At 36.3% G+C, this 23,590-nt stretch overlaps 11 protein-coding genes across 11 annotated transcripts; 3 read left to right on the top strand and 8 right to left on the bottom strand.

Annotated features, from left to right (window-relative positions):
• On the bottom strand, positions 978-2,479 carry LOC104780112 (expansin-A12). The gene is made up of 4 exons (XM_010504580.2): positions 2,457-2,479; positions 2,150-2,385; positions 1,749-2,058; positions 978-1,563 (listed from the first exon to the last, which is right to left on the bottom strand). The coding sequence occupies exons 1-4, from the start codon at positions 2,477-2,479 to the stop codon at positions 1,248-1,250; spliced, it is 885 nt and encodes a 294-aa protein (XP_010502882.2). The 3' UTR covers positions 978-1,247.
• On the bottom strand, positions 3,417-4,672 carry LOC104780103 (thioredoxin M4, chloroplastic-like). The gene is made up of 2 exons (XM_010504570.1): positions 4,309-4,672; positions 3,417-3,851 (listed from the first exon to the last, which is right to left on the bottom strand). Exons 1-2 carry the CDS (start codon positions 4,571-4,573, stop codon positions 3,532-3,534), a joined length of 585 nt encoding a protein of 194 aa, XP_010502872.1. The 5' UTR covers positions 4,574-4,672; the 3' UTR covers positions 3,417-3,531.
• On the bottom strand, positions 4,925-5,560 carry LOC104780094 (histone deacetylase HDT2-like). Its single transcript, XM_010504559.2, has one exon. The coding sequence runs from the start codon at positions 5,528-5,530 to the stop codon at positions 5,078-5,080; it is 453 nt and encodes a 150-aa protein (XP_010502861.1). The 5' UTR covers positions 5,531-5,560; the 3' UTR covers positions 4,925-5,077.
• LOC104780079 (probable ubiquitin-conjugating enzyme E2 25) lies at positions 5,773-9,354 on the bottom strand. The gene is made up of 8 exons (XM_010504549.2): positions 9,239-9,354; positions 9,038-9,137; positions 8,054-8,212; positions 7,274-7,954; positions 7,116-7,179; positions 6,883-7,022; positions 6,472-6,786; positions 5,773-6,320 (listed from the first exon to the last, which is right to left on the bottom strand). Exons 2-8 carry the CDS (start codon positions 9,104-9,106, stop codon positions 5,985-5,987), a joined length of 1,764 nt encoding a protein of 587 aa, XP_010502851.1. The 5' UTR covers positions 9,107-9,137; positions 9,239-9,354; the 3' UTR covers positions 5,773-5,984.
• LOC109133388 (metallothionein-like protein 3) lies at positions 11,916-12,650 on the top strand. Its single transcript, XM_019246455.1, has 3 exons — positions 11,916-12,065; positions 12,239-12,286; positions 12,377-12,650. The coding sequence occupies exons 1-3, from the start codon at positions 12,016-12,018 to the stop codon at positions 12,486-12,488; spliced, it is 210 nt and encodes a 69-aa protein (XP_019102000.1). The 5' UTR covers positions 11,916-12,015; the 3' UTR covers positions 12,489-12,650.
• LOC104780073 (cytochrome c oxidase copper chaperone 1-like) lies at positions 12,700-14,043 on the bottom strand. Its single transcript, XM_019246452.1, has 2 exons — positions 13,898-14,043; positions 12,700-13,132 (listed from the first exon to the last, which is right to left on the bottom strand). The coding sequence occupies exon 2, from the start codon at positions 13,129-13,131 to the stop codon at positions 12,904-12,906; it is 228 nt and encodes a 75-aa protein (XP_019101997.1). The 5' UTR covers position 13,132; positions 13,898-14,043; the 3' UTR covers positions 12,700-12,903.
• LOC104780066 lies at positions 14,684-15,622 on the bottom strand. Its single transcript, XM_010504525.1, has 2 exons — positions 15,425-15,622; positions 14,684-15,324 (listed from the first exon to the last, which is right to left on the bottom strand). The coding sequence occupies exon 2, from the start codon at positions 15,261-15,263 to the stop codon at positions 14,829-14,831; it is 435 nt and encodes a 144-aa protein (XP_010502827.1). The 5' UTR covers positions 15,264-15,324; positions 15,425-15,622; the 3' UTR covers positions 14,684-14,828.
• Positions 15,824-17,311, bottom strand: LOC104780057. The gene is made up of 4 exons (XM_010504516.2): positions 17,211-17,311; positions 16,570-16,663; positions 16,215-16,482; positions 15,824-16,126 (listed from the first exon to the last, which is right to left on the bottom strand). Exons 2-4 carry the CDS (start codon positions 16,651-16,653, stop codon positions 15,972-15,974), a joined length of 507 nt encoding a protein of 168 aa, XP_010502818.1. The 5' UTR covers positions 16,654-16,663; positions 17,211-17,311; the 3' UTR covers positions 15,824-15,971.
• On the top strand, positions 17,680-18,630 carry LOC104780047 (lectin-like protein LEC). Its single transcript, XM_010504507.2, has one exon. It carries the CDS (start codon positions 17,711-17,713, stop codon positions 18,560-18,562), a length of 852 nt encoding a protein of 283 aa, XP_010502809.1. The 5' UTR covers positions 17,680-17,710; the 3' UTR covers positions 18,563-18,630.
• On the bottom strand, positions 18,761-20,341 carry LOC104780037. Its single transcript, XM_010504497.2, has 4 exons — positions 20,255-20,341; positions 19,660-19,745; positions 19,169-19,436; positions 18,761-19,075 (listed from the first exon to the last, which is right to left on the bottom strand). The coding sequence occupies exons 2-4, from the start codon at positions 19,741-19,743 to the stop codon at positions 18,921-18,923; spliced, it is 507 nt and encodes a 168-aa protein (XP_010502799.1). The 5' UTR covers positions 19,744-19,745; positions 20,255-20,341; the 3' UTR covers positions 18,761-18,920.
• On the top strand, positions 20,890-22,108 carry LOC104780031 (lectin-like protein At3g16530). The gene has a single exon (XM_010504494.2). The coding sequence runs from the start codon at positions 20,893-20,895 to the stop codon at positions 21,790-21,792; it is 900 nt and encodes a 299-aa protein (XP_010502796.1). The 5' UTR covers positions 20,890-20,892; the 3' UTR covers positions 21,793-22,108.

The raw sequence follows: 23,590 nt of genomic DNA, 5'->3' as shown, positions 1-23,590 counted from the left end.
AAAAAGGGAATTTTGGAGAGAACACAGAGAGAAACCTTTACTAAAGAAGACTAAAAGAGTGTCTTCTCTCTCTTTCTCTGTGTTCCATTGTTCAAGAAAAGAGTGTGAAACCAGTAGGAGGGTATTTATGTCATTTACTAGTTGTGTTATTAAAAAAGTGATTTTTTTTTTCTTTTTGGTAAAAGATAAAATTAAATGGTTTCTGTTCAATCTATCATCCGTGGAACATGAAAAAGAATCCATGTCTGGTGGTTCTGATGGGCTTTGTGATTTTTTGACCATTTTTAATAAGAGTTGGTTCCTTAATTAACCCATTTTTAAAAATCTTTGTTCTTCCTGTGCTTTTGTATTAGATTTAAAAACAAGCTTTTTTGTTCTTATTCTCACTGTGAGATCTGCAACTGTATAACGCCATCCACTTCATTAAAAAATAACAATGATTCCACTTTTTTCTTTGTTATATTATTTAATTAAAAAAAAGGACCAGAGTTATGGTGTAGATATTGATGACAAAAAGAAAAAAGCTTTGTGATAGTATTACAAATTATTAAAAGCTTACATCAGTCTGGTGTGGTGATACATAACTAAATGGGGTGTGAAACCTTCATGGTTGTGAGGAAAATATTGTAGTTCTATTTTTTATTAACCTCATAACAAATTCTTGCAAATTGGTTCAATTTTTTTATTAATCTCATCACTTTCTATATTAAATTATGTAGTATATTTATTTTGTATTTGAAAAATCAACCCTTGGAGAATAGAGGAAAAGGTAGCAGAAAAGACTGAAAAGCATGGGCCAGCAGCACCTTGTTTTTTTCAATTTTTATATATTATTGCTCTGGATTTCGTATATTTTTTATATTTCTTTTAAATCTTTCTGTAAGAAAGAATAATTTCACTGACAAAAAAAAAAAAAAAGGGGCGAATTATTTCAGGTTACGAATTAGCTTTGATAATTCTGTTGACAAATGATTAAATGAACTTATAAATATGTTATTTCCATTAATATAGACTTAGCAAAACTCTATTAACTTTCGAGAATGCTTCATACATACATAAATGAGAAAACCACTTGGTTAAATAAAATTTTAATTGATTAAGCAAGATTGAAATTATTTAGCAAGAAAAATAAAAACAAAAGAACATTGCCCAATCAAAACAAGGACAAGTTCATAAATAAGCAAATAGCTGAAATAAGCCTCATGCGTAAAACAATGAAATGTTGTTGTTTAACCAGAGCACTATATTCAGACAAACTGGCGTCCTCGAGAAGAGAAGGTTTGTCCAAACCACCAAGAAGAAGGGACAACGTTCAAAAACGTCAAAGTTTTGCGGTCAATAAGAGTTACTCTGAAGGAGAGTCTTTGTCCCCGGAGATCGCCGGAGCTCTGCCAGTTAGCACCCCAATTACGGGTCATCTGAAGCCAAGTTTTTCCGTTTGAGCCCCTTACCGCTACCGCTCTCACCGAGCCGCCACCGCCAACGTTTGAGATCATTACCATATTGAAGTTACCTTGCCCTCTCATAGTAAACCTAACGCCTCCTCTTCTTTTGCATCCCACCCTATAAGGTTTTAAAGATTTAATCATTACGAGCTCTTTAAGGTTTGAGCAAAATAAGAGTATTGCGTTAGCGTTTATATACAAGTTTAGGATTATTAGTTATACTACACATTTTGATATTTTAATACAAACACAGCATTAGTAATTAACTCTTATAGCACTGGAAATTTTGAATACGCGCGTTACCGGCGATAGAAGACGGGAACAATGCCTTCATTGCCGCGACGGGCAATGCGGAAGAAGGCGGGCGAGGACATGTCAAAGTGATGGCGAGGGAGATTGCACCAACCATTATTGTTGTTCGACGGACAAAAGTTTGTAGCCGTCACCGTCACGGCAGCTCCTCGGAGACACCACTTAGGATCTGCCGGAAAGTCGCACCTCACCTGGTAGCACCCACCACATGACTCACCGCTTTTGAATAGCGCACCGCTTAGCGCCGCTGTGTGGGCTCCAAATCCGGCGTGGTACGGATTGTCATACCCACAAGCTCCTCCTATAAAATTGTTTTACAAAATTGTATTTAATATACAAAAACTTAAGTAACACAAAAAAAAAAGTATATAAAACTAGAGTTTTTTTGTTACCAAGTGAAGCAGGGCTATCATTAACACCATAATACGTTGCATGAGCCCTTATCCAACCGTTAGAACACATCCCCACACTTAACGTACCAACCAAGAGAATAACCGCTACCAAATATTTTCCCTTCATCTCCAAAAATTGTTTAGATAAGGATATATCTAATTCTTGATGAAACAAAGAGGTTCGAAAAGCTTTGAACTCACAATTGATTGCTTGAAGAAGAAGGAATACATTTAGACTCGTTTTATAAGGATCAAAAATAAGTGTTAACGCGTTTTGTCGGTGATTATTACGACTTATTTCACTTACATGCACCACAATCTCATATGCATGTGTTCGTTATCTTTCTTAGTTGGATCCTTATATTTTTTATTGCTCTTGAAAAATTCTCTAATAATTGAATAGATATAGGTCTAAACACAGGGAACATAGTTTCCTATAGTTGAAATATTAAAACACTTTAATGTCAATATGTCATATATAGTTGATTTTGCTTATTTTGGTGAAGTACTGTAGTTTGAAAAATGTTAGTACTGATGATATCTCCATAAAACCATAATATACTATACGTCTAAATCAAATTATACAAGACAATGGTATTTTTAGCTCTATATTTGGGTTATAGATGGAAGTGCCTTGTAATCTGACTGTAACTAACATTTGGTTCGGATATTTCATAGAAGAGGAGGAAAATGTGTTATATAATGAAGATGATGGGAACAGTTGACAAACGTTTTTGATATCTAGCTATATATTTAGTTCAGAATTTCGTATCTTAATTATTAAGGCGTATAAAAAGTTGAGATCTAGCTATATATTTCAAATTATACGTTCTAGTCTATTGATGTATTTAATGCGAGTTCACGTAAAACTCTTTGTGGATGATGACCTGTGTGTAATTCGAGATTAGATGTGGGCATCCAATTAAATTTATTCAGAAAGGAAACGCGTTGTTTGATTACCGTATACATGGCACAAAGGATACACGGTTATAATTGGATTAGAAATCGTGATGCAACACAAACACATAAATATAAGATTACATAGACCCTGCGTGGTATTAATATATGTCCTATGCAGTACACAGAATGAAACAGTACGGAAGCCTACATTACTCAAAACATATATGTATGTATAGATTGTACGGTGAATTATATAGGCTTATTAGGAAGAACAATGGCATGTGCTTCAACGTGAAGTTGTGCTTCTCATTGGCGTCGGTGGATTTTTATTTTTTCTTTTTTCTTTTTTTGATTAAATCAGACAAAGTGGACTACGAACGGTAACATAATAGTGAAAAACCTCAAAAGACTTTACAGAGATTATACAACAGAGAAGATAAGGTAAAGTGGTTTTGAGTGACACAATAGAATCAAATTTTGTTTCACTCGACCAAGAATCTTTGTATAGTTTTCTCCAATGTCTCCCTAGGGACAGCTCCGATGATACTGTCTTTCTTCTCACCGTCTTTGAAGATGATTACTGTCGGAACACTCCGTATCCCGTAACGGTTCGCAGTGTTTGGGCTCTCGTCGGTATTGATTTTGTAGAATTTGAACTTCCCTGCGAAATCCTTGGCCAGTTGGTCAACTATAGGGTGAATCATACGGCACGGTCCACACCACGGCGCCCAAAATTCGACCAGAACTGGGACATCTGATTCGAGAACCTGTGTTTGCCATTCTGAATCAGACAGGTTTGGTACTGCAACCATCCAACAAACAAGTTATAGATCCATGAATGATACCAAATCAGAGACTGCGAAATTGTATATAGAGCATATCAATTCCAATACTGCATTGTACTTGAGTCCTCCTCAAACGAGATCAACCAAAATAATGTTCTAAGGTTCAGATCTACGAGTTCTAGTTTCAGAATCCAAACATCTAGTCCCCCTATGTATCATAGTTTCAGAGAATATAACAGACCAAGGATTAACCAAAACACTCCGAGTTCTAGAATCTCTATGAATACAGTGACAATGTTCCTAAGAAGAATCCAATGTTTCATAAGAATTTGAGTTACAAAACTTGTAGGCTCCTTAGTCTCGCAATTCCTAAAATTTAGGAAACTTATCAACCTCAGATTCACCATGAATGAACTTATTATATACCATACAGCTTCTCTATGAAGTTAAAAAAGGCTGTGTGTATATGTATACCTTCGACGGCGGCAGTGGTGTCCTGAGCCTCGCAGGCGATTCTTCCACCGCGAGCGAATCTGGATCTACGATTCGCACCCAGCAGACTCGCTGACTGAGTCACCAAACTCCGCGAAGCCTTCAAACCTTTGAATTCCAGAACCCTGACGGGAGAAATCCGGCGTCCAGAAACCGAAGGAACAGCTGAGGCAGATGAAATCGAAGAAGACGCGATCGGAAGAGAGAACACGCGGGTCACGGTGACGGAATCGAGCAGAGACGCCATTGAAGCAGAGCGAGAGCGAGTGGTAGAGAAGTTTTTGGCAGATACGGGTAGGTTGATAATTTTTGAATGACTCTCTGACTGACTACAGAGTCCACACAGAGGCTATTTTATCCTCGCCACGTCATTCATTCGCCTCTAATAATATAACGACGCCGTTTTAGAGGACTCCGCTAAAGTCTATTTTTATACCGACCATCAAATCCGATTTCGGTTAGGCAGCACTCTACCAATCCGGGTTTAGCTGTTATCAGAATCACGATTGTAAAAAAACAGAGATAGTGCCAAAGTTGGGTGAGAGAAGAGCAGTGGTAGAGCTAAAGTTTTGGAAATACGAATTGTTCATCAATTTGATAACCAAAATCACAAATTTTATTATAAAAATGGAATGTGAGAAAAAAAAAATAACAAGAAGAAATGCTCTCATTTTAGAACCAATTAATCTCAAAGCAAGAACAGAAGCATTTTGCCAAGAACGAAAGAGGCTTTTTTATTACTAAACTACTTCTACTTCTTCTTTCCTGTGTACTTGGGCTCCTCCTCTTCCTCTTCATCTTCATCAATATCTTCAAACTCTTCATCGTCGTCGTCGATATCCACGTCATCAATCTCATCCTCATCAAAATCTGTCTCCTCTTCTTCTTCCGTATCGACGTCCTCGTTCTTGTTCACCACTCGCTTTCCATGAGCCGCCTCCATTTTCCCTATTCTCTCCGAAACGTCCTCCTGCTGAACAACGCCGACACGGAAACCGGTTTGCGTTACCGGAAATGTTTTAGGGAAAACCGGGTATTGGCTAGCCGGCTTCTGGTTTTTTAAGCGAAGCAGAGACCGAATGGCCGGTCCATTGTTCTGCACTGTCTCTGTGAGATTGGCCGTACGTACCCGGAGGAGTAGATTCACCGCTGATTTACCGTCTCGTATGAGTGATCTCGCCGCCGATGATGAAACTGAAGCCATGTTTGATCGCTGTGTGTGTGACTGATGATGTCTTGCTTAGTTAGAGACGGCTAATATACAGAGAGATGAAGGGTTTAGGGTTTTTAGTAGGAGATGACACGTGGATGTCCACGTGTACTTTTACTTCTCCCCGGTTCTTTAGAACATAAGTTTAGATTATCAGTTGAAAGTACAACAACACTTCGGTAAAGTAAATCAGATTCTCTCATCTTTTGTCGTGATTACGAATTACAAAGCTCAGAAGTCAAAAATCCAAACCTTCTAACTCAGGAAATTGGGGGATAAAAAATCTAACTGATCAAAGCAACTGTACATATGAGAGAGTGACTTCTCAGTTCTCAAGAGTCTTAAGTTAAGAGAAAAATTAAAAAAGAGAATCAATGACTGTAAGAAAGGGAGAAACTAAGTCGCCAGAAACTAAGGGAAAAAAAAAAGAAGAAGAGAGGAGCCGAGCTCAACTAGAAGAAACTCTGTTTCTCTTGGAGCTTGATCTGGTACTGTTGCTACTCTCAGCAACGTCGTTGTTAGTCTCAGGGGCTTTATCTTCTCCTTCCTCTTCTAGACCAAGGACACCTAGAAGAATAAACTCCTTTAACAGCACTGTCTCCACAAAGGTAGCCACATCTTTTCTAAACTTCTCAGAGCTGCTTGCGCTACTCTCTTCCACACCTTGAGCCCCCTTCACCAGAGTTGTTCCCCCCGGTCGAGCTCCGTTTCTATAAGCATTACATGCCTTCAGAAAGTCGTGAGCACAGCTGAAGAAATGTCCATACACAAAGTCTTCAAAGTACTGCGTATTCAAAAACCCACCCGAACAAATCAATCTCAAGTTCTTTAACAACAACAAAAAAACAACACAAACCAATCTCAAGTTTTTTAGTTAAATGTCTAAAAGCTTTTCTTGTAGAGACAATGTAATAGGATGATGTGCTTTTTGTTACCTTGGGTGGTCTCCTCATGGTGTAAACCATAGTTTTTAAACACAGTATGAATGTGTTTTCGCTGTAACTTTCAGAAGCCTTCTCTCCCGATGGAGAACCCGCGTTTCTCTCGTAGCCAGGCTCGTTGAAGTAAGGTTTTTGATTTAAAATTAGACCTTGGATCGAGACAAGAACCTGCAACATTGTGGAAGTGTTGGGGATCCATTTCTCCCTCGGGTTATTACCTTGCCAAGTGCCGAGAAGACTAAGACACACTTTCCCACAATTGTACAGATTCGGGTTGATTCTCAGCCCACCAGAATGGTAATGAACAATCTTGTAAAACCAAACGGAATTTCACATATCAACAGAGAGAAACCTTTAGGAGAAAACAAAAAAAAAACTCAATATGAGAAACTTCAATTGACTTACCGGTGGCGTATTAGGGTATGTATCCGGGAAGAAGATATCAAAAAAGTACAGACCATCATGGTAGGGAGTTCCTTGGGCTCCGATAATCACAGCCCTTAAAAGATCCATCCTAGATTCATAAGCTCTGACAAATATCATCTCTGTTGCAAGAACAAACAAATAAAAAAAGAATGTAAGAAAGTTGCTAATAGCAACCAATGGAAATTGATGTATATATAAGACAGCGTGTATACCTGGCAAATCACTCCCAAGAATTCTCCACTCGTCTTGGATCCTTCTCGCCCACTCCTTTGAATGCTGATTAGACAAGGAAAAATAGTTAAATCCTGAATAAACAAAAGAAAACATTCCAGAATAATGATATAACTAATAATGATCATCTGGTCGCAACCTGCTTTGAAGTTGTTCCCATAGTAACATAGTGGTGGTCTGAAAAATCTTCGACGACGTCAAATCTTTTGAAAAACAAATAAAGGCCAAGAAAATCCTCCATATTTCTCTTAACTCTGGAAGAATCCGGAGGTGCAACAGGCTCATCCAATCTCTGGCGACCAGCAAAACCTTTAAAACCGCCTTTAAACCCGGGTGTATCTACTGGTTTAAACCCGGATGTATCTACTGGTTTAAACCCGGATGTATCTACTGGTACCGGATGTGGCTGAGGCTGATAAGTAGTGGAAAAATACGTTTTGGAGGTTGGTGCCTTGGTGATCTGTGGCAATGCATAAGCAGAGTTTGGTACGACTCCGTTAGGCTGGATTCCACCTCCTGTTGTTGTTGCCTTCTTGGAGCTGCTACCGGCAACATCTGATTTGCTGGTTCCACTTGAGTTCGCTGATTCCTGGTCAGCTGAATTTGGAAACCAATCCATGGACACCTCGACACCAGTTGGCACATCCTTACCATCAAAAAGGTCTTGATACATGGAGTAAGTATCCGGCTCCTCATCCATTTCATAAGTATATTGGTCATCATAGTCGTAGTCATCTTCATAAATCAAAGAATCCGGATCAAGCAAACTATTTGATACTGGAGACGATCCAGGGTAATCACAAGCATCGCTAGGAGACCCCTAGAATAATTAAAAAAAAAAAAACTTGACCTTTTAGGAAAAGTACACTCATCATCAAGAAAAAGAAAAAGAAGAAGAAGGGAAAATTAAAATACAGACCGCATCATAATCATAAGCATCATCTTGCTCATCGTAAGAAAGGGAATCAGACTCTATAGCCTTCCCTTTATTCTTATTGTCCACATTGCTGCTGCCATTAACAACACCACCGTTTTGCATATCGTATTGCTCCACATCAATCACTTCTGGAGCTTCAGCCTGCAAGAATCATAACCCCACGCAAAAATCCAGAGTAAGACAAACAAAAGTATCCAAAATTGAATAGCAAAACCACCACCAAACGAAACGACGCAAAAAGTAAGAGAAAACAAAAAACATTAGTTCGATTCTAGAAAGAATTCAGAACAGAAGAAAAAAACACAACAAAAGAAACAGAGGAATATACAACAAACGAGCAATAGACACTTAAAAACTATGCATACACAAGAGAAAACGCCAACAGAGAAGAAGAAGAAGAAGAAGAAGAAGAAGAAGAAGAAGAAGAAGAAGAAGAAGAAGAAGAAGAAGAAGAAGAAGAAGAAGAAAGGAAATTGTCACAAACCATAGACATACTTGTGATATCATAACATTACAACTTAAACAGAGACAGAACACGAACAGTCAATTACAGTTTCTAGTGTGATCAGAAACATGAAAACGTTTAAAACTGATCACAGAGCCACCGATCACAAAAAAAAAAAAATCAATCGAACAATAAAGAAAAAAACCGACAAGCAATGATATAATGCACAGTGAGCCAACACAAAAAAACAAAGAACCCTAAAAAAAAAAAAAAATCACACATCATTGACATCAACGAAACGAATGTACACACTAACTAAAACCCCATAAATCAACAAAAACACGGATAATAAACCGAGATTGATGATGATCGCACTTACAATTAAACAATTCCGCATATCAATTACGAGAATTAGATTAAAAATAAATACATAAAAAAGATCAGTCAATTTTGGGTAAACAGTGAAACAGATTGAACCCTAACAATAAATCAATCAATTCCAATTTGGTAATAGCATTAACCTTTGTAGGCGTTAGAGTTCTGGAAGCAACGACATGATGAGAAGCGATCTCCACTACGTTTGGCTCCATTGAGAACGATCCTCCCGAGAACTCAAAAGAACTGATAAATAAGAGAATTGTCTTCGTAACTAAGAGAAGACGAAATCGATCAAGGAAACAAATTTAAAAAAAAAAAAAAAAAGTGTTTTTGGGTTTATTCACCTTCGCGCCGTATTATATACCAAAAACACACACAGTGAGAGAGATTGCACAAAGCCTCTCTTCTCTCTTAAAAAAAAAAAATCAAAGTTCCCTTCTCTCTCTTTCTACTTAATCTCTATCTCTTAAATAAAAATTAAAAACCTAATTAAAGTCCGATGATTTTTTATTGGTTTATGAAAATTTCCAATTTATGCGTTTTTTTTTTTTTTTTAATATTCCACAAGTCAATACGGAAAGTCTTCGCAGACTGGGCCCAGTGTTTTGAATCGACGGTTCAGATCGTGTTTTTATATAAATCAATCAACGGTGATAACGATGGTACTATCATAGTCTGCTGCTGTAGAGAAAACAAACCCGAGCTTACACAACACGGTAGGTGGACTTCGACCAAGGCTATGATTTTTCAGCCGTTGGATCTAAGAATCTGGGTAGATCTAACGGTTCTGAACTATGTTATCGTAACTAAACGAATCATAGCCAAATCTAATGAGAAGAAGATATTATTGAATTAATTTTTTCATTATGATTGTTTTTTTTAAAACAGCAATTTTTCTTTTTATTTAAAAGAAGTACAGTACGATGAACCTGAGTATAGATAGTCTCAATTAATTGATTTTGTTTTTTTTTACACAAGAAGAGCAGTAAATGATCATCAATGTATTGCTATTATTAGATGAAGTTTGTTTAGATGTTAAAAAAAAGAGAGAGATATAAAGTTTTAATACAGTAAGTATTGAGAAAATGTATTAAATTTATTTATATTATACAAATGTATTAAATTTATTTATATTATACAAATGTATTAAATTTATTTATATTATACAAATGTATTAAATTACTTTTATATTTATATTAAATAACACATATAAATGTATTAAATTTAATACAGTAAGTTTGTTTAGATGTATTAAAATTGACAAATGTAGATGTCGTTTTTATTGATATTACCATCCTTTTTTGTATTAGATCATATAATAACACCTACATTTTATATTTTTTTGGTTGAAAACAAATTGACCAAGAAAAAAAGAGAGATCTGTGCTAGTCTTATTTTGGGCCTCTATAGATTATTTTCTCTTATTTCCACTATTAATATTCGAATATTAACGAACAGCTGCTAGGGAGGCCCATTTGTAAGAGCCCATAAATTTTGGACGATGTAAAGAAACAGTGGCATTTATTTTATTAATCACAAAAAAAAAACATGAGATTTTTATTTTATCAATCACAGGCTTCCTAATCTAGCTGAGGATATGAAATTGATGGTTTATTTTTGAAAATAAAAAAAGTTAGACCAAAAGAAAGATTGTTCTATCTACCATTGAATATAGTAGTGAGCCACTAAGCCACTAATTTATGAAAAACAGTTAATTTACAAACTAAAGAATCCCAAATTAATAAAAGTTGAAACTTGTAAGTGACACAAACCCACTACTCACTCTGTCTCATAAATATTGATGTTTAGAAGTTTTTACACATTTTAAAAAAACAATGATTACTGAGTTTAAATATATTTCTTTCTTTGGCTAAAGAGATATTATTTAATTTTAAACCAATAACAATTCAAAATTTTTAAATATTTTCAATGATTATTTCTTGAAGTTTACAAAATATCAATCTTTGTGGGACAAAAAAATATCCCAAAACATCAATCTTTAGGAGTATTTTTGTTTCCTTAGTAAACATATTTTATTCGCAAAACGACAAACCTTTGTGGCTCATTATTCTTGAACATATGTGTCCTATTGTGAAAATCAGACATTCAGACAATGTACACAAGGTACAGTGGGCGTGCGCAGTTCAGTTTCTTTTGTACTTTGATAATGTGTGTATTAAGTCTTATGTGTCTTTTGTCCAAAAAAAAAAAAAGGCTTATGTGTCCATAAAACTATTACTTTCCATTTTCATTTCAATCATACTATCCTATAACAACTATGATTAAGAGTCAATATACTTGCATGGGAAAAATGTTGGAATTTGCTACTACCTATAATTTTAAATGGTAAATCGTTTGCGATCACAATCAAACAACGAAATATGAAGTTATATTTTAGACTGTATTCTAGTTTTGATATAGAATTTTGGTTAAATATTAGTAGCTCTCCCATGAAATATAGTATTTGAACTTACATTAGATAAATAGACTAATATTCTTCTAATGATTATCTTTTTTTTGGATCAACTAATATTCTTCTAATGATTGTAATTGATTGTTAGTACTATATTGAGAAAAAAAATAAGTTTAGTCAGTAGACAGTAGTCATATTTGGTAAAAAAAGATATAGAGCACTACATTCAAACCATATCCTTTTGGAATCTTTGAGAAATCATTAGTTTTGCAAAGTTAAAAAAATTTACGCCGAATATCCTAAGTACTACATTTAAAGATTAATGTTTTTCCAACGGGAAAAAAAAGATCTTGTCTAAAAGTAAAAAACTACTAGTATAACACTTAAATCTTCACCCACCCTTCACGTGTACGCCACAGTGTGTTTGTTAAACCATAAAAATAAAGTTGTAATGAATTACGAGAAATCAATAATTGGAGGAATCACGAATATAGTGGGGGAAAAAAAGGAGTAAATTGGACACGAGAGGTTGGCAACGAAAGGCTTAACCCAAAAAGATTCGGTTGTCACATAAGCTGTAGAGATTCGCCACTCTCTGTCCTTCTATAAATTAGAGTGCCATTGAAGTTTGATCACAAAACAAGAAGAAGAACTCAATCACTACATAACTCAAACAAACCCCTTCAAGCTTTTTTCAAAATCTCAATCATGTCTACCAACTGCGGAAGCTGCGACTGTGCTGACAAGACCCAGTGCGTGTAAGTCTCCTCTGTTTTTTGTTTCATGAGAAAGCCTATTTCTGATTCATTGTTAAGATCCATATTTGTTGGGCTACTCTCTTTTTTTTTGGATCTTGATGCTTTCTCGATCTATGACTGCAACTATGATCTTTGTCTTGATTGATCTATGCTTTCTATTTCTGTGACTGCAGGAAGAAGGGTTCCAGCTACACCTTCGACATCGTCGAGACTCAGGAGAGGTAATAATAAGATGATTGTTATGGTGATGATGATGATGATGATGATACAAAGATATCATGATGATATAACAAAACTGATATTGTTTGCAGCTACAAGGAGGCCATGATCATGGACGTTGGTGCAGAGGAGAACGACGCAAATTGCAAGTGCAAGTGCGGATCCACCTGCAGCTGCACCAACTGCACTTGCTGCCCCAATTAAATAAAGTTTCATCTTTATCAAAATGTAATATGAATAAAATATGATGTGAGTTCATATACTGAGCTCATATCACTCTCTTATGACTCTTGTATGGTGTGAATGTGATGTAATGTAATGGGTTATGGCCCCCTTATCCACCAATATATCATATTTCTATTGGTAGCATCTTCTTTCCCTTACCTATCAATCAAGCTACACACTTGCAAGATAATTAAAATATATGGTTTCTTTGAACTTTTATTTTCAATCACAACAAAATGGGATTTTGTATCCAACCAAATGCGTACATAATAATCTCATGGAGAATTAACCTCCGGTTTTATATCCTAAACCCATTTCGGGCGATGAACAAATCTACGTTGCTCATTCTGTTTGATCCATCAAACTACGTATTTAAAAAAAGAAAAAAAAAGCTTCAGATGTTGAAACCTTCTGCGCGGAGACACATTTTATGAGCTTCAATCCGTTTTGTGCAAGCCGATTCACCATACTCAACGATGCACTCATCTCTCAGCCTCTTGGTATCAGGGCAAGCACAGCATATTTTCTTCTTTGGTTTCGTTTCTACTGAGGCAGCAGGCTTGGTTGGCTCTGAAACGGGTGGAGGAGGATTCAAGCCGTTTTGTGCTGGTTGGTCACTCATCCTGTCATAATAATGCAGACAACAAGGAAGAACATGGTCAAAATATGAACATGATAATGATGAACAAATGGCCTTTAACATTAACATAAGTTACATAAGCTAGATTCTCCTCCACACATCCTATTTGGTATTCACAAGCAAACTCTATCATTCAACTGTTCAAGACACGCTCGTAAAAGATCAAAATCAAGTCCTTAAATTACAAAGACTCATTATCAAACACAAAGAAAGATCGTAAATTACAAGTTTGGTTCTCAAAACCAAGCTTAATAAAGAGTTAACAAGCGTATAAAACTCCATTAAAACCTCGGATTTGGTAAGAAATCGGAAACAAAGACATTTTATTGAGAACCTCTTCTCATCACAAATCAATGGCTTGAAAATACCAAGAGTGGTTTTAGAAATTCAAGATTTTTTTCTATCAATTTCTAAAATGCACAATAAACCCATTTCAAAAATTGGATAATGTAATTGGTTATTCTAATTCTAGACACGAGGTCGCTGATAAACAAATCTGATAAACCCTAAGAGAAACATCACACGAATCCCAAAACCCTGAACCTTCAAATCACGAAATCTCATTCATAAAGATAAAAACAACAAGACCAAACTCATAAAACACAATTCGGTAACAATCCAATTCAACGAGCAAAGCAAGCCGAACTAAATCCGAAGATTGAAGTGAAAATGCTTCATCTTTCCTTTGCAGCATCTTACAATTCTTGACACAAGAATTTCTCAAAAAGAGGGGAAAAAAAAAAGTAACCTTTGAAAATGGATTCACAGAGGAAGAAGAATCGAAGAGCAGAGAACCGGTGAAAATGTCGGCGACAGGTATGAAATGAAAGAAGAACACTTGGCTTCTGGCTTGAACAAGAAGGCGAATTCCAAAGTTAAAGCCACTAAATAAGAATTTTTTTGATTTGAATGTTCCAGACACAAGGATCTAATTTAGCTATGGGCCCTTATGATTGGCTAGGCCCATTTTATTATAACTTTGAAGAATGACACTTGCCTGAAATTGCACAATTCAATTTTGATATCTTGCGGAGTGACAGTAGATGTTCAGGTTGGTATTGATGTTGAAGACAAGGGGTAAGGAAGATGGAAACATAATGTTTATAGAGAATTTTTACTCTTCTTAACTATAATAGACACTGAGACTAAGGGTGAGAGAGGCTGGAACAAAAGAAAGCTACATTATTTGCTATATGCAAGAGGAGTCAGGAGAGAAGTTAATGATTTTTTTGGAATTGGCTGTTTCTTCTCATTATAGTGTAATCTGAAATTGAGGATGATGATGCATCTAATGGACTTGGAATGAATCATGAATGTGATTGTCCACAGAACCATCCCATTCTTAGAATATGAACTTGTCTCTGATAGAAATAGTTTGGTGATATGATCTCTCCACTTTTGTTTCTAGATTGTATCATGTGAGAAAACAAAGTTACAGTTTCACAGATAAGAATCCCACCGTACAGATTACTTACAAAACGAGATTTCAGAATGCAATTTCAGATGAAACCAAGACAGTGTGATGTTTTCACAGTTGAAAAAAAATAAACCATTTTCATTGACACTTGCTGATCTTCTGAATCTACATAATCCAACAATAGTTTGATCTCCACTTTCTAACAAAACACATCATCTTTTGCATTAGCCCACAAAATTAAGAAGAAAACAAAAAAAAAACATCAATCGTACTTCTCTCTCCATGTATAAACGAGGAAGAACACCCATGAGACAGCTAAAGCAATGTCTCCAAGGGCTTGCTTGGGACATTCAAAAGCAAGATCTTCAATCTTCCACTCAAACATAACTCTCCATAGAGCCATAAGGATATAGAGAATCACAGAACCTCCAGCAAAGAAGTTATGAAACTCTCTGTCTTTCACAAACGACACCATGAACAAGACCAGTCCGATTGCGAATAGAAGCAAACCAGAGAATGACTGAGAAATCTGGATGAGTTGCTCGTCGTGAGGCGTTGATCCTTTGAGCTTGTTTGCTATATCACTACCGTGACCAAAGATGGAAGCTTTCTCTGTGTAGAACATCATCAGGGTTCCACTTGTAAGTGCGATTATCGAATGGAGTATACAGATTACGCGGAAGAGATGTGAATTCATCGGACCCTTGTTGATTTCCAATTATAAAGAATCGAGCTTTCTGCTGAGTGATCAAAAGAATCTATCGAGAAAAAAGGTCAAAAAACAGATGGAACAAAAAGAAAAACCCAATTTTTGTGCAAACTCCAAAACAGAGATGTTAAAGCTTCAAACTTTCAAACCTGAGGGAAGCTGTGATGATGATGTTTTAAGGCTGTGGTGGTTTTGGGAGCCAAAGGAGAACTTCTGGGAACTGTTTATGGATAAACCCTAATTTTGTTTTGATGCAAAAGAAGATTTTTTTGACTTTGATCTCTCAGTTCTCTTTTGGCAGCTTCTCTTTGTTCAGCTGAAATTCAAACCCACCGCATAAAGATTGCTTTCCGATTATATATTATAAATTATTTTAGTTGAAAGATTTGTTCAAGAAAGAATTGAATTTATAAGACAATAAGTATATATTAATTTATACAGATAATGCCATTTGTATGGAAACTTATCCAAGAAATTGGTAAAACATAAGATAATATTTAAATCAATTGATTCAACATCCTTGAACAATTTAAAAATGCAATCATCAATTCAATAGAAAGTTTGTAAATTTCTTAATTAATATTAAGGATGATGACTTGTCCAACATACAATACAAGCAACGATTAAATTTCATATCATAGGGACATCAATCAAAACTTCAACATCACAAATGGATAAACCAACATTGTTCTACTTCTACTTGACTAAAGGCTTGTCCTTTAACGCCACCAACGACCTGATCACGCCTGGGGACGTACTATCAGCAAGAGCACCTAGTTCCGATATAAAAAGTGCCTTCTCCTTCACTAAGCTTTGCAACTTCTTCGATTCAAACTCCAATTTCTCTTCATCTACACAGTAACAAATAACAATCACCTTTTTTCTATTGAGGCTATTATATTAGTAGAGGAGTAACAAAACTGTAAACTAGATAAAAACCTTTCTCTAGCATTGTATGCACAGCATGAAAGGGAACTGCAGCAAAAAGATCAGCTCCAGGTAGCATCATCCAAGTGGGTTCACTAGAGTCATGGGATCCACACGTGGAGCAAACTTCTTGAACCAAAGGTTTGGTTGAGCAACCGTGTCTATCCTTCATCATAGAATCAAATGGAGAAAGAACACTAGTCTTTGTTGTCCTAGCTCTCTTCCTAAGTGCTGTAAGTGCCTCTCGGTTCGCATTCCTCTCCTTGTCATTCTCTACCATCTATTACACATATTACAAGCTCCATTTTGGTTAAACAAAGACTAGTCTTCTTTCTCCATTCTATTCTACCAAAGAGATTTCTAGTACCTGATTCCGAGCTAGAAGAAACTCATCAGCTTCAGCTTCAATTTTGTCCAATAGTTGAGCAAACTTCTTTGGATCCAACTCCATCTCTAGTAGTCTAACAGACCAGCAATCAAAATCAAATACGCTCGGAAAAAGGAAAATATTTGATTAGCTAACTAAGGCAATCTTCCTAATCCTGAAAATCTCAATGTTAGGTTGGCTTTTCTGTGCACAAATCAAACCCTAACTACGAAGCCAAAAACGAAAAGAAAAAGAGAAGCTGTGGTATACTGCGGATACTAGTTTGATTAAGCTAAAATTTAAAGAATCTCTCATTAGACCCACCTCTCTTAAGCCACTCCATGTGTTTTGTTCATCCTTACTTAAGATTTCAAGTTCTATTAAAATGAAATGAGTACTGAATTCACAATTGATAGCGAGTAAAGTGATTGATAGTTCCGAAAAAAAACCCTAAAAGCCTAAAACCTGAACCCTAAATCACGAAATCTCATTGCTACGATGCAATAACGAAGGCAAGCACAACAACAGCACACAAACTCATAAACAATTCGGTAACAATTTTAATCCAACGATTATCCTAACAAAAGAGAGCGGTACAAAGTTCATCAGAAAGAAATAGAATGAACAAATTAAAATTGTACCTTTAACTAAATTTCAGGCGGAGGAAGATTCAAAAAACAGAGAACCACCGGTGAAAAACTGAAAATCTCCGGTGACACCGTGACACAATGAGAGGGACAAAAAAAAAAGTCAGCAAAATTTAATAAATTCTCAAATTGAGTTAAGGGCTAAGTATTTGGGCTATGATAGGCCCAGCCCATTCTTCCACACCTTTCTATTGATGTGTGCTTATCGATTCCCGCCGTCGACAACTGTAATATAAGATTTGTTCACTTAGAGACATCAACTGGTTGGGTCCATAAATTTTTTTCAGTGCTCGGCTAGGCCCTTGGTCTTGTCACATGTGGCAGCCATCATCTTTAAACGCATCCCACTTGGCTTATATTATTTGACCACTTTTCGAATTATTCGATTTGAATAGTCAAACTGGATGGCTTACGTTTAGCTCTTATATAAACACATTTATCAATCTCCAAATATTTCCATCACACTTCAATCAACACACAGCATACAAAACACAATGCAGATTCACAAACTCTGTTTTCTTGCTCTGTTCTTAGCTAACGTAGCTTTCGCCGTCAAGTTCAACTTCAAATCCTTCGATGGCAACAACTTGTTGTTCCTAGGAGACGCAGAGCTCGGTGCTTCCTCTGATGGCGTAGGACGATCCGGAGCTCTATCCATGACACGAGAAGAGAACCCATTCTCACACGGTCAAGGTCTTTACATCAATCCGATCCCATTCAAGCCTTCAAACGCTTCTTCTCCTTTTTCATTTAAAACTTCTTTCACTTTCTCCATCACTCCTCGCACCAAACCTAACTCTGGTCAAGGCTTTGCCTTCGTCATTGTCCCAGCCGCTGATAACTCCGGCGCTTCTGGCGGCGGGTACCTCGGAATCCTCAACAAAACCAACGATGGGAAGCTAGAAAATAACCTCTTCGCAGTCGAGTTCGACACTTTCTCGAACGAACAGTTCAGAGACATTAGTGGTAACCATGTCGGACTCAACATCAACTCGATGACTTCTCTTGTCGCTGAGAAAGCTGGTTACTGGGTTCAGACATTGGTCGGGAAAAGGAAAGTTTGGTCGTTTAAAGATGTGAATCTCAGCAGTGGAGAGAGGTTCAGAGCTTGGATCGAGTTCAGAAGCAAAGACTCTAGGAATACCGTTACAATCGCGCCTGAAAACGTTGAGAAGCCGAAGAGGCCTTTGATCCAAGGTTCGAGAGTACTTAATGAAGTTCTTCTTCAAAACATGTACGCCGGTTTTGCTGGTTCCATGGGGCGTGCCGCTGAGCGTCACGACATCTGGAGCTGGTCTTTCGAAAACAACGAAACCGTTTTGATTCGTTTCAGTTTGGCTATGTAATATTGTATCGTCTGCTTTGTTAAAGGTTTTAATAAGATAAGACAAACAAACCTGTGGCTTACTTTGAATTGCATTTTCCATATAAAACCACTTTGCATTGCATTTTCCATATTTGTTGTATTCAGTAATAAACGATACTTTTTAAAAAAATTATTGTACTTCTAACTGATTAACTGGTTTTGCTTGAACATCAAATTAAGCTCCAAAATAACAAAACTGATATATATACGCAAATCCTAAAATATTATTTTCCAACATACAGTACAAGAAACGATGAATTTTCATAACATAGGGACATTAAAACTTCAACATCACGAATGGATAACACTGTTGGTGACAATCCAGCGTTGCTCTACTTTTACTTGACTGAAGGCTTGTCCTTTAACGCCACCAATGACCTGATAACGCCTGGGGACGTACTATCCGCAAGAGCACCTAGTTCAGATATGAAAAGTGCCTTCTCCTTCACTAAGCTCTGCAACTTCTTCGATTCAAACTCCAATCTCTCTTCATCTACACAGTAACAAATAACAATCAACCTTTTCTGATGAGGCTATTATATTAGTTTTTTAGGATAGTAGCAATACTGTGAACTAGATTCAAAACCTTTCTCAAGCATTGTATGCACAGCATGAAAGGGAACTGCAGCAAAAAGATCAGCTCCAGGTAGCATCATCCAAGTGGGTTCACTAGAGTCATGGGATCCACACGTGGAGCAAACTTCTTGAACCAAAGGTTTGGTTGAGCAACCGTGTCTATCCTTCATCATAGAATCAAATGGAGAAAGAACACTAGTCTTTGTTGTCCTAGCTCTCTTCCTAAGTGCTGTAAGTGCCTCCCGGTTTGCATTCCTCTCCTTGTCATTCTCCACCATCTATTACACATATATAACAAGCTCCATTTGTTTAATAAACCTTATTGACCTAACAACCTAACTGATTCCTCACAAAGACAATAGTAAGATGCAGATCAACAATAGAATAAAAAGCTTGTGAATTCCAGAGGAAGTTATTGTACATTCCACAAATCATATTACTAAATAAGGAAGTAGTGAATATTATTCCAACTAGAGATGCTACCAAAGAGATTTCTAGAACCTGATTTCGAGCTAGAAGAAACTCATCAGCTTCGGCTTCAATTTTGTCCAAAAGCTGAGCAAACTTCTTTGGATCCAACTCCATCTCTAGTGTTAGCAGATTACAACAAACATATAGGCTCAGAACCATCAAATAAGGCATTCTTGTTAACAGAGGCACAAAAATTATATTTTGATAAATAGCATGGTCGATCTTCTTAATCCTGTAACTCCATGTTAACCTACTTCTTCATACCCAAATCACACCCTAACTTAAGCCAAACAAAACAAGAAGCTGTGGATACTAGTTAGTTTACGATCTATTTCAAAGACTCTCGTTAGAACCACCTCTCTTAAAGCTACCCCCATGTGTTTGCTATATCATATGTACCAGAATCATCCTAAACCCCTAACTATCGGTTCAGCTTCTATTCTACCAAGTGATAAATTGTTCATCTCTCGTAGATATAATTATGATAAACCCTAAAACATAAAACCCTGAATCCCAAATCCTGTACTGTGGACCCTAAACCACGAAATGTTCTCTAATATTCAATTGCCAGAATCTTAACAAGAGAACGATACATAGTTTTTTCAGAGAAAACAAAAACACAAACCTTGAACAGTAGAAGAAGATTAAGAAAAACAGAGAACCGGCGAGAGACCCTGCCTGATATTATCTATCTAGGAGAGGACCGTCAATTGATTTTATGGGCCGAGTATATGGGCTATTTTCATTTACACCGGCCCAATTTATAAAGTGTGCCATCATCTTTCACCCTCGTCGTCAGATAAAACGTATTTACTTATTTATTCTGACGTCAGTAAAAGAACATAGTAAATTAGCATCCACGTTAGGGAAACAGATCATATTATCATTCATATTCATCATATAAACTAGATGTCTAATAGATTTTGATTTTACACGAGGCAAGAATAAAACAACAATGTTTCGTCTAGCCAAAAGGGGACAAAAAAAAATACGTAATAGAATACGTAATTGAATCAATTATTACTCAAAATCAATTAATATTTATTTATCAAAACAGATAAGATTTGTTCATTATTGAAAAACATCTGGTAGGTCCATTTACACTGCTAGGCCCTCGTGGCGGCGTCTGTAACGTACTAACGCGTCCACTTGGCTTATTTTATTTGACCAACTTTATTTTAGAATAATAGATTCAAGTTTCAAACTCGATGGCTTTCGTTTCAACCCTTATATAAACACATCATCAGTCTCATATATATATATATGTTCATCATCCATCATTCTTCTTCACACTTCAATCAACACACAACTACATACGAGAAAAGAATCACAATGCAGATTCGCAAACTCTGTTTTCTTGTTCTGTTCTTAGCTAACGCAGCTTTCGCCGTCAAGTTCAACTTCAACTCCTTCGATGGCAACAACTTGTTGTTCTTAGGAGACGCAGAGCTTGGTCCTTCCTCTGATGGCGTAGGCCGATCCGGAGCTCTATCCATGACCCGAGATGAAAACCCTTTATCTCACGGTAAAGGTCTTTACATCAATCCAATCCCATTCAAGCCTTCAAACACTTCTTCTCCTTTTTCGTTTGAAACTTCTTTCACTTTCTCCATCACTCCTCGCACCAAACCCAACTCCGGTCAAGGCCTTGCTTTCGTCATCGTCCCGGAAGCTGATAACTCTGGCGCCTCCGGTGGCGGATACCTCGGAATCCTCAACAAAACCAACGATGGGAAGCCAGAAAACCACATCTTCGCTGTCGAATTCGACACTTTCCAAAACGATGAGTTCATGGACATTAGTGGTAACCATGTCGGAGTCAACATCAACTCGATGACTTCCCTTGTCGCTGAGAAAGCTGGTTATTGGGTTCAGACTTTGGTCGGGAAAAGGAAAGTTTGGTCGTTCAAAGATGTGAATCTGAGCAGTGGAGAGAGGTTCAAGGCTTGGGTCGAGTTCAGAAGCAAAGACTCTAGGATCACCGTTACGCTCGCGCCTGAAAACGTTAAGAAACCTAAGAAGCCTTTGCTCCAAGGTCCGAGAGTGCTCAATGAAGTTCTTCTTCAAAACATGTACGCCGGCTTTGCTGGTTCCATGGGACGTGCCGTTGAGCGTCACGACATTTGGAGCTGGTCTTTCGAAAACGCCGCCAAAAACAACTAAACCCGTTTGGCTCTTCGGTTCAGTTTGGCTAGGTATTGTGTGCATTTATTTAGTAATTGTTGTACTACTACTACTCAGTGGTAAGTATCCTAGAGTGAATAAACTATGATTAATGTTTGAATAAAACAAGCCGAATCTGTGGCTTTTCTGTATTGCCTTATTTGTATTCAGGCGATGAAAACTTTTATTTTTATTTAGAGATGGTATAGCTCTGATACCATAAAGAGTATTGTAGAAGTGATAATCTTATTCCTTTGAATAGTTCTCTATTTATACAAGGAGAAGCTAGGGTATTACAATACAATGAATGAGAATATATACGACTATCTATAAAAACAGCCTCAACATAATCAATCAGTAGATCAATCATATAAGGATTGATATGACGATATGATATCCTTAATATCGTATAGGCTAATGGGACAAAAAAAAAACGTAATCGAATCAATTATTACTCAAAATCAATCTATACTATTAAACAAGAATCATTTTTCACTATAGACATATAGTTCTCTATTATAACATGTTATGCTATTAAAAACAGTTTTAGGAAAAAAAGTTAAAAAGGATAGTTATGTAGTTTGAAATCGACAAAACACATATAGTGAAAAATGAAAATTTTTGTTCGTTTAAATATTTTATTTTTATTTAGAGATCGTATAGCTCTGATATCTTAAAGAGTATTATAAAAGTGATAATCTTATTCCTTTGAGTAGTTCTTCTTCAAAACATTTACTATATAAATTTTTTCATTTTCAAAATAAAATTCTTTGGAGCACAAATAACAAATCGGATCTTGTATAACGTTGCGTGGTCGGTATTCATTGGCTATCATATTTTTCTGCAAAATAATAAAAAGGAAAAATTAAATAAACATTAATAATACGAAAATCATAATCAAATATATCTCTAATAATTTGTATGGTTTGACACAAAGAACTACAGGGTTCCGCATGACTGTGATGCCGCCATTGTCGGTCCTAGCATCAGATCTTCATTGAAGCGGCTAGGATACATGGGACCGATCAAGATTGTTGTAGTTGCTGCAAACTATGAACGGGTTCTCCTAGAAATTCAAGAAGCACTGAAAAACAATGGAGTGAAGTGACAAGAAGATTATTGAAAGAATAAATATGTGGACCGGCACCAGCCTTGCACCTGTGAATGTGATGATGATAAGTGGAGAGCATGGTTTTGCTTGGGATCTTAGGCGCCTCCGGAGACGTGGCTACAACATCCTCCATAACTAATCGACAATTAAAATCTTAGATCTCGTATACTAAGTAACTACATTAGTACAAAATCAAAACAGTCCACAATATATTATTCACAACAAACTAATGAATTGTTTATTAAAATATTTATCAATATAACAAACGTTTTTCCTTTAGAATTGCATTGATTGCAGTTGTAAATGTATTTTAAAAATTAAGAATTATTCTTTTCCTAAACTACTAACCATTCGAAGTAATTTTATGAACTATAACTATTAAGAAAAAATATATTTTTAATGAACACTAGGATGGAAGGTTAGTAAAATGTCATGTACATATACATATGTATTATTGAGAGTTTGAAATCTGAGTGGCTAACATGACAATGCAAAATCATATGCCATTTTTGAATAAATATGGCATTATCATCAGTAACATATATTGATTTAATCTGTAAACCAGATTCTTAATTCAATATTGGATTATTTTCATAGGCCTATGTTTTCTCACATTTTTTTTTTGTGGTTATATACAGAATGACATCTAAAACCAAAATCATATAAAAACTGTTTTTTCAAGAAAAA

Source organism: Camelina sativa, chromosome 1 (genome assembly GCF_000633955.1).
Source record: "Camelina sativa cultivar DH55 chromosome 1, Cs, whole genome shotgun sequence".
Classification (NCBI taxonomy): Eukaryota; Viridiplantae; Streptophyta; class Magnoliopsida; order Brassicales; family Brassicaceae; genus Camelina; species Camelina sativa.
The sequence above is the reverse complement of the archived record's forward strand: the minus strand, read 5'-3'. Positions and strand labels throughout refer to the sequence as shown.

Excerpts from the sequence above, each read along its gene's own strand:
- LOC104780112 (XM_010504580.2), bottom strand. The coding sequence starts at position 2,479 with ATGCATATGAGATTGTGGTGCAT. Across the intron at positions 2,386-2,456 it reads CATATGAGATTGTGGTGCAT|TCTAAATGTATTCCTTCTTC; the intron begins GTAAGTGAAATA and ends TTATAAAACGAG. Across the intron at positions 1,564-1,748 it reads GTTCCCGTCTTCTATCGCCG|GGTGGGATGCAAAAGAAGAG; the intron begins GTAACGCGCGTA and ends AAAACCTTATAG.
- LOC104780103 (XM_010504570.1), bottom strand. The coding sequence starts at position 4,573 with ATGGCGTCTCTGCTCGATTCCGTCACCGTGACCCGCGTGTTCTCTCTT. Across the intron at positions 3,852-4,308 it reads CACCACTGCCGCCGTCGAAG|TACCAAACCTGTCTGATTCA; the intron begins GTATACATATAC and ends GGATGGTTGCAG.
- LOC104780094 (XM_010504559.2), bottom strand. The coding sequence starts at position 5,530 with ATGGCTTCAGTTTCATCATCGGCGGCGAGATCACTCATACGAGACGGT.
- LOC104780079 (XM_010504549.2), bottom strand. The coding sequence starts at position 9,106 with ATGGAGCCAAACGTAGTGGAGATCGCTTCTCATCATGTCGTTGCTTCC. Across the intron at positions 8,213-9,037 it reads GAACTCTAACGCCTACAAAG|GCTGAAGCTCCAGAAGTGAT; the intron begins GTTAATGCTATT and ends TGATTCTTGCAG. Across the intron at positions 6,787-6,882 it reads CATACCCTAATACGCCACCG|ATTGTTCATTACCATTCTGG; the intron begins GTAAGTCAATTG and ends TGGTTTTACAAG.
- LOC109133388 (XM_019246455.1), top strand. The coding sequence starts at position 12,016 with ATGTCTACCAACTGCGGAAGCTGCGACTGTGCTGACAAGACCCAGTGC. Across the intron at positions 12,066-12,238 it reads GCTGACAAGACCCAGTGCGT|GAAGAAGGGTTCCAGCTACA; the intron begins GTAAGTCTCCTC and ends CTGTGACTGCAG. Across the intron at positions 12,287-12,376 it reads ATCGTCGAGACTCAGGAGAG|CTACAAGGAGGCCATGATCA; the intron begins GTAATAATAAGA and ends TATTGTTTGCAG.
- LOC104780073 (XM_019246452.1), bottom strand. The coding sequence starts at position 13,131 with ATGAGTGACCAACCAGCACAAAACGGCTTGAATCCTCCTCCACCCGTT.
- LOC104780066 (XM_010504525.1), bottom strand. The coding sequence starts at position 15,263 with ATGAATTCACATCTCTTCCGCGTAATCTGTATACTCCATTCGATAATC.
- LOC104780057 (XM_010504516.2), bottom strand. The coding sequence starts at position 16,653 with ATGGAGTTGGATCCAAAGAAGTTTGCTCAACTATTGGACAAAATTGAA. Across the intron at positions 16,483-16,569 it reads TTCTTCTAGCTCGGAATCAG|ATGGTAGAGAATGACAAGGA; the intron begins GTACTAGAAATC and ends TATGTGTAATAG. Across the intron at positions 16,127-16,214 it reads GCATACAATGCTAGAGAAAG|ATGAAGAGAAATTGGAGTTT; the intron begins GTTTTTATCTAG and ends GTTACTGTGTAG.
- LOC104780047 (XM_010504507.2), top strand. The coding sequence starts at position 17,711 with ATGCAGATTCACAAACTCTGTTTTCTTGCTCTGTTCTTAGCTAACGTA.
- LOC104780037 (XM_010504497.2), bottom strand. The coding sequence starts at position 19,743 with ATGGAGTTGGATCCAAAGAAGTTTGCTCAGCTTTTGGACAAAATTGAA. Across the intron at positions 19,437-19,659 it reads TTCTTCTAGCTCGAAATCAG|ATGGTGGAGAATGACAAGGA; the intron begins GTTCTAGAAATC and ends TATGTGTAATAG. Across the intron at positions 19,076-19,168 it reads GCATACAATGCTTGAGAAAG|ATGAAGAGAGATTGGAGTTT; the intron begins GTTTTGAATCTA and ends GTTACTGTGTAG.
- LOC104780031 (XM_010504494.2), top strand. The coding sequence starts at position 20,893 with ATGTTCATCATCCATCATTCTTCTTCACACTTCAATCAACACACAACT.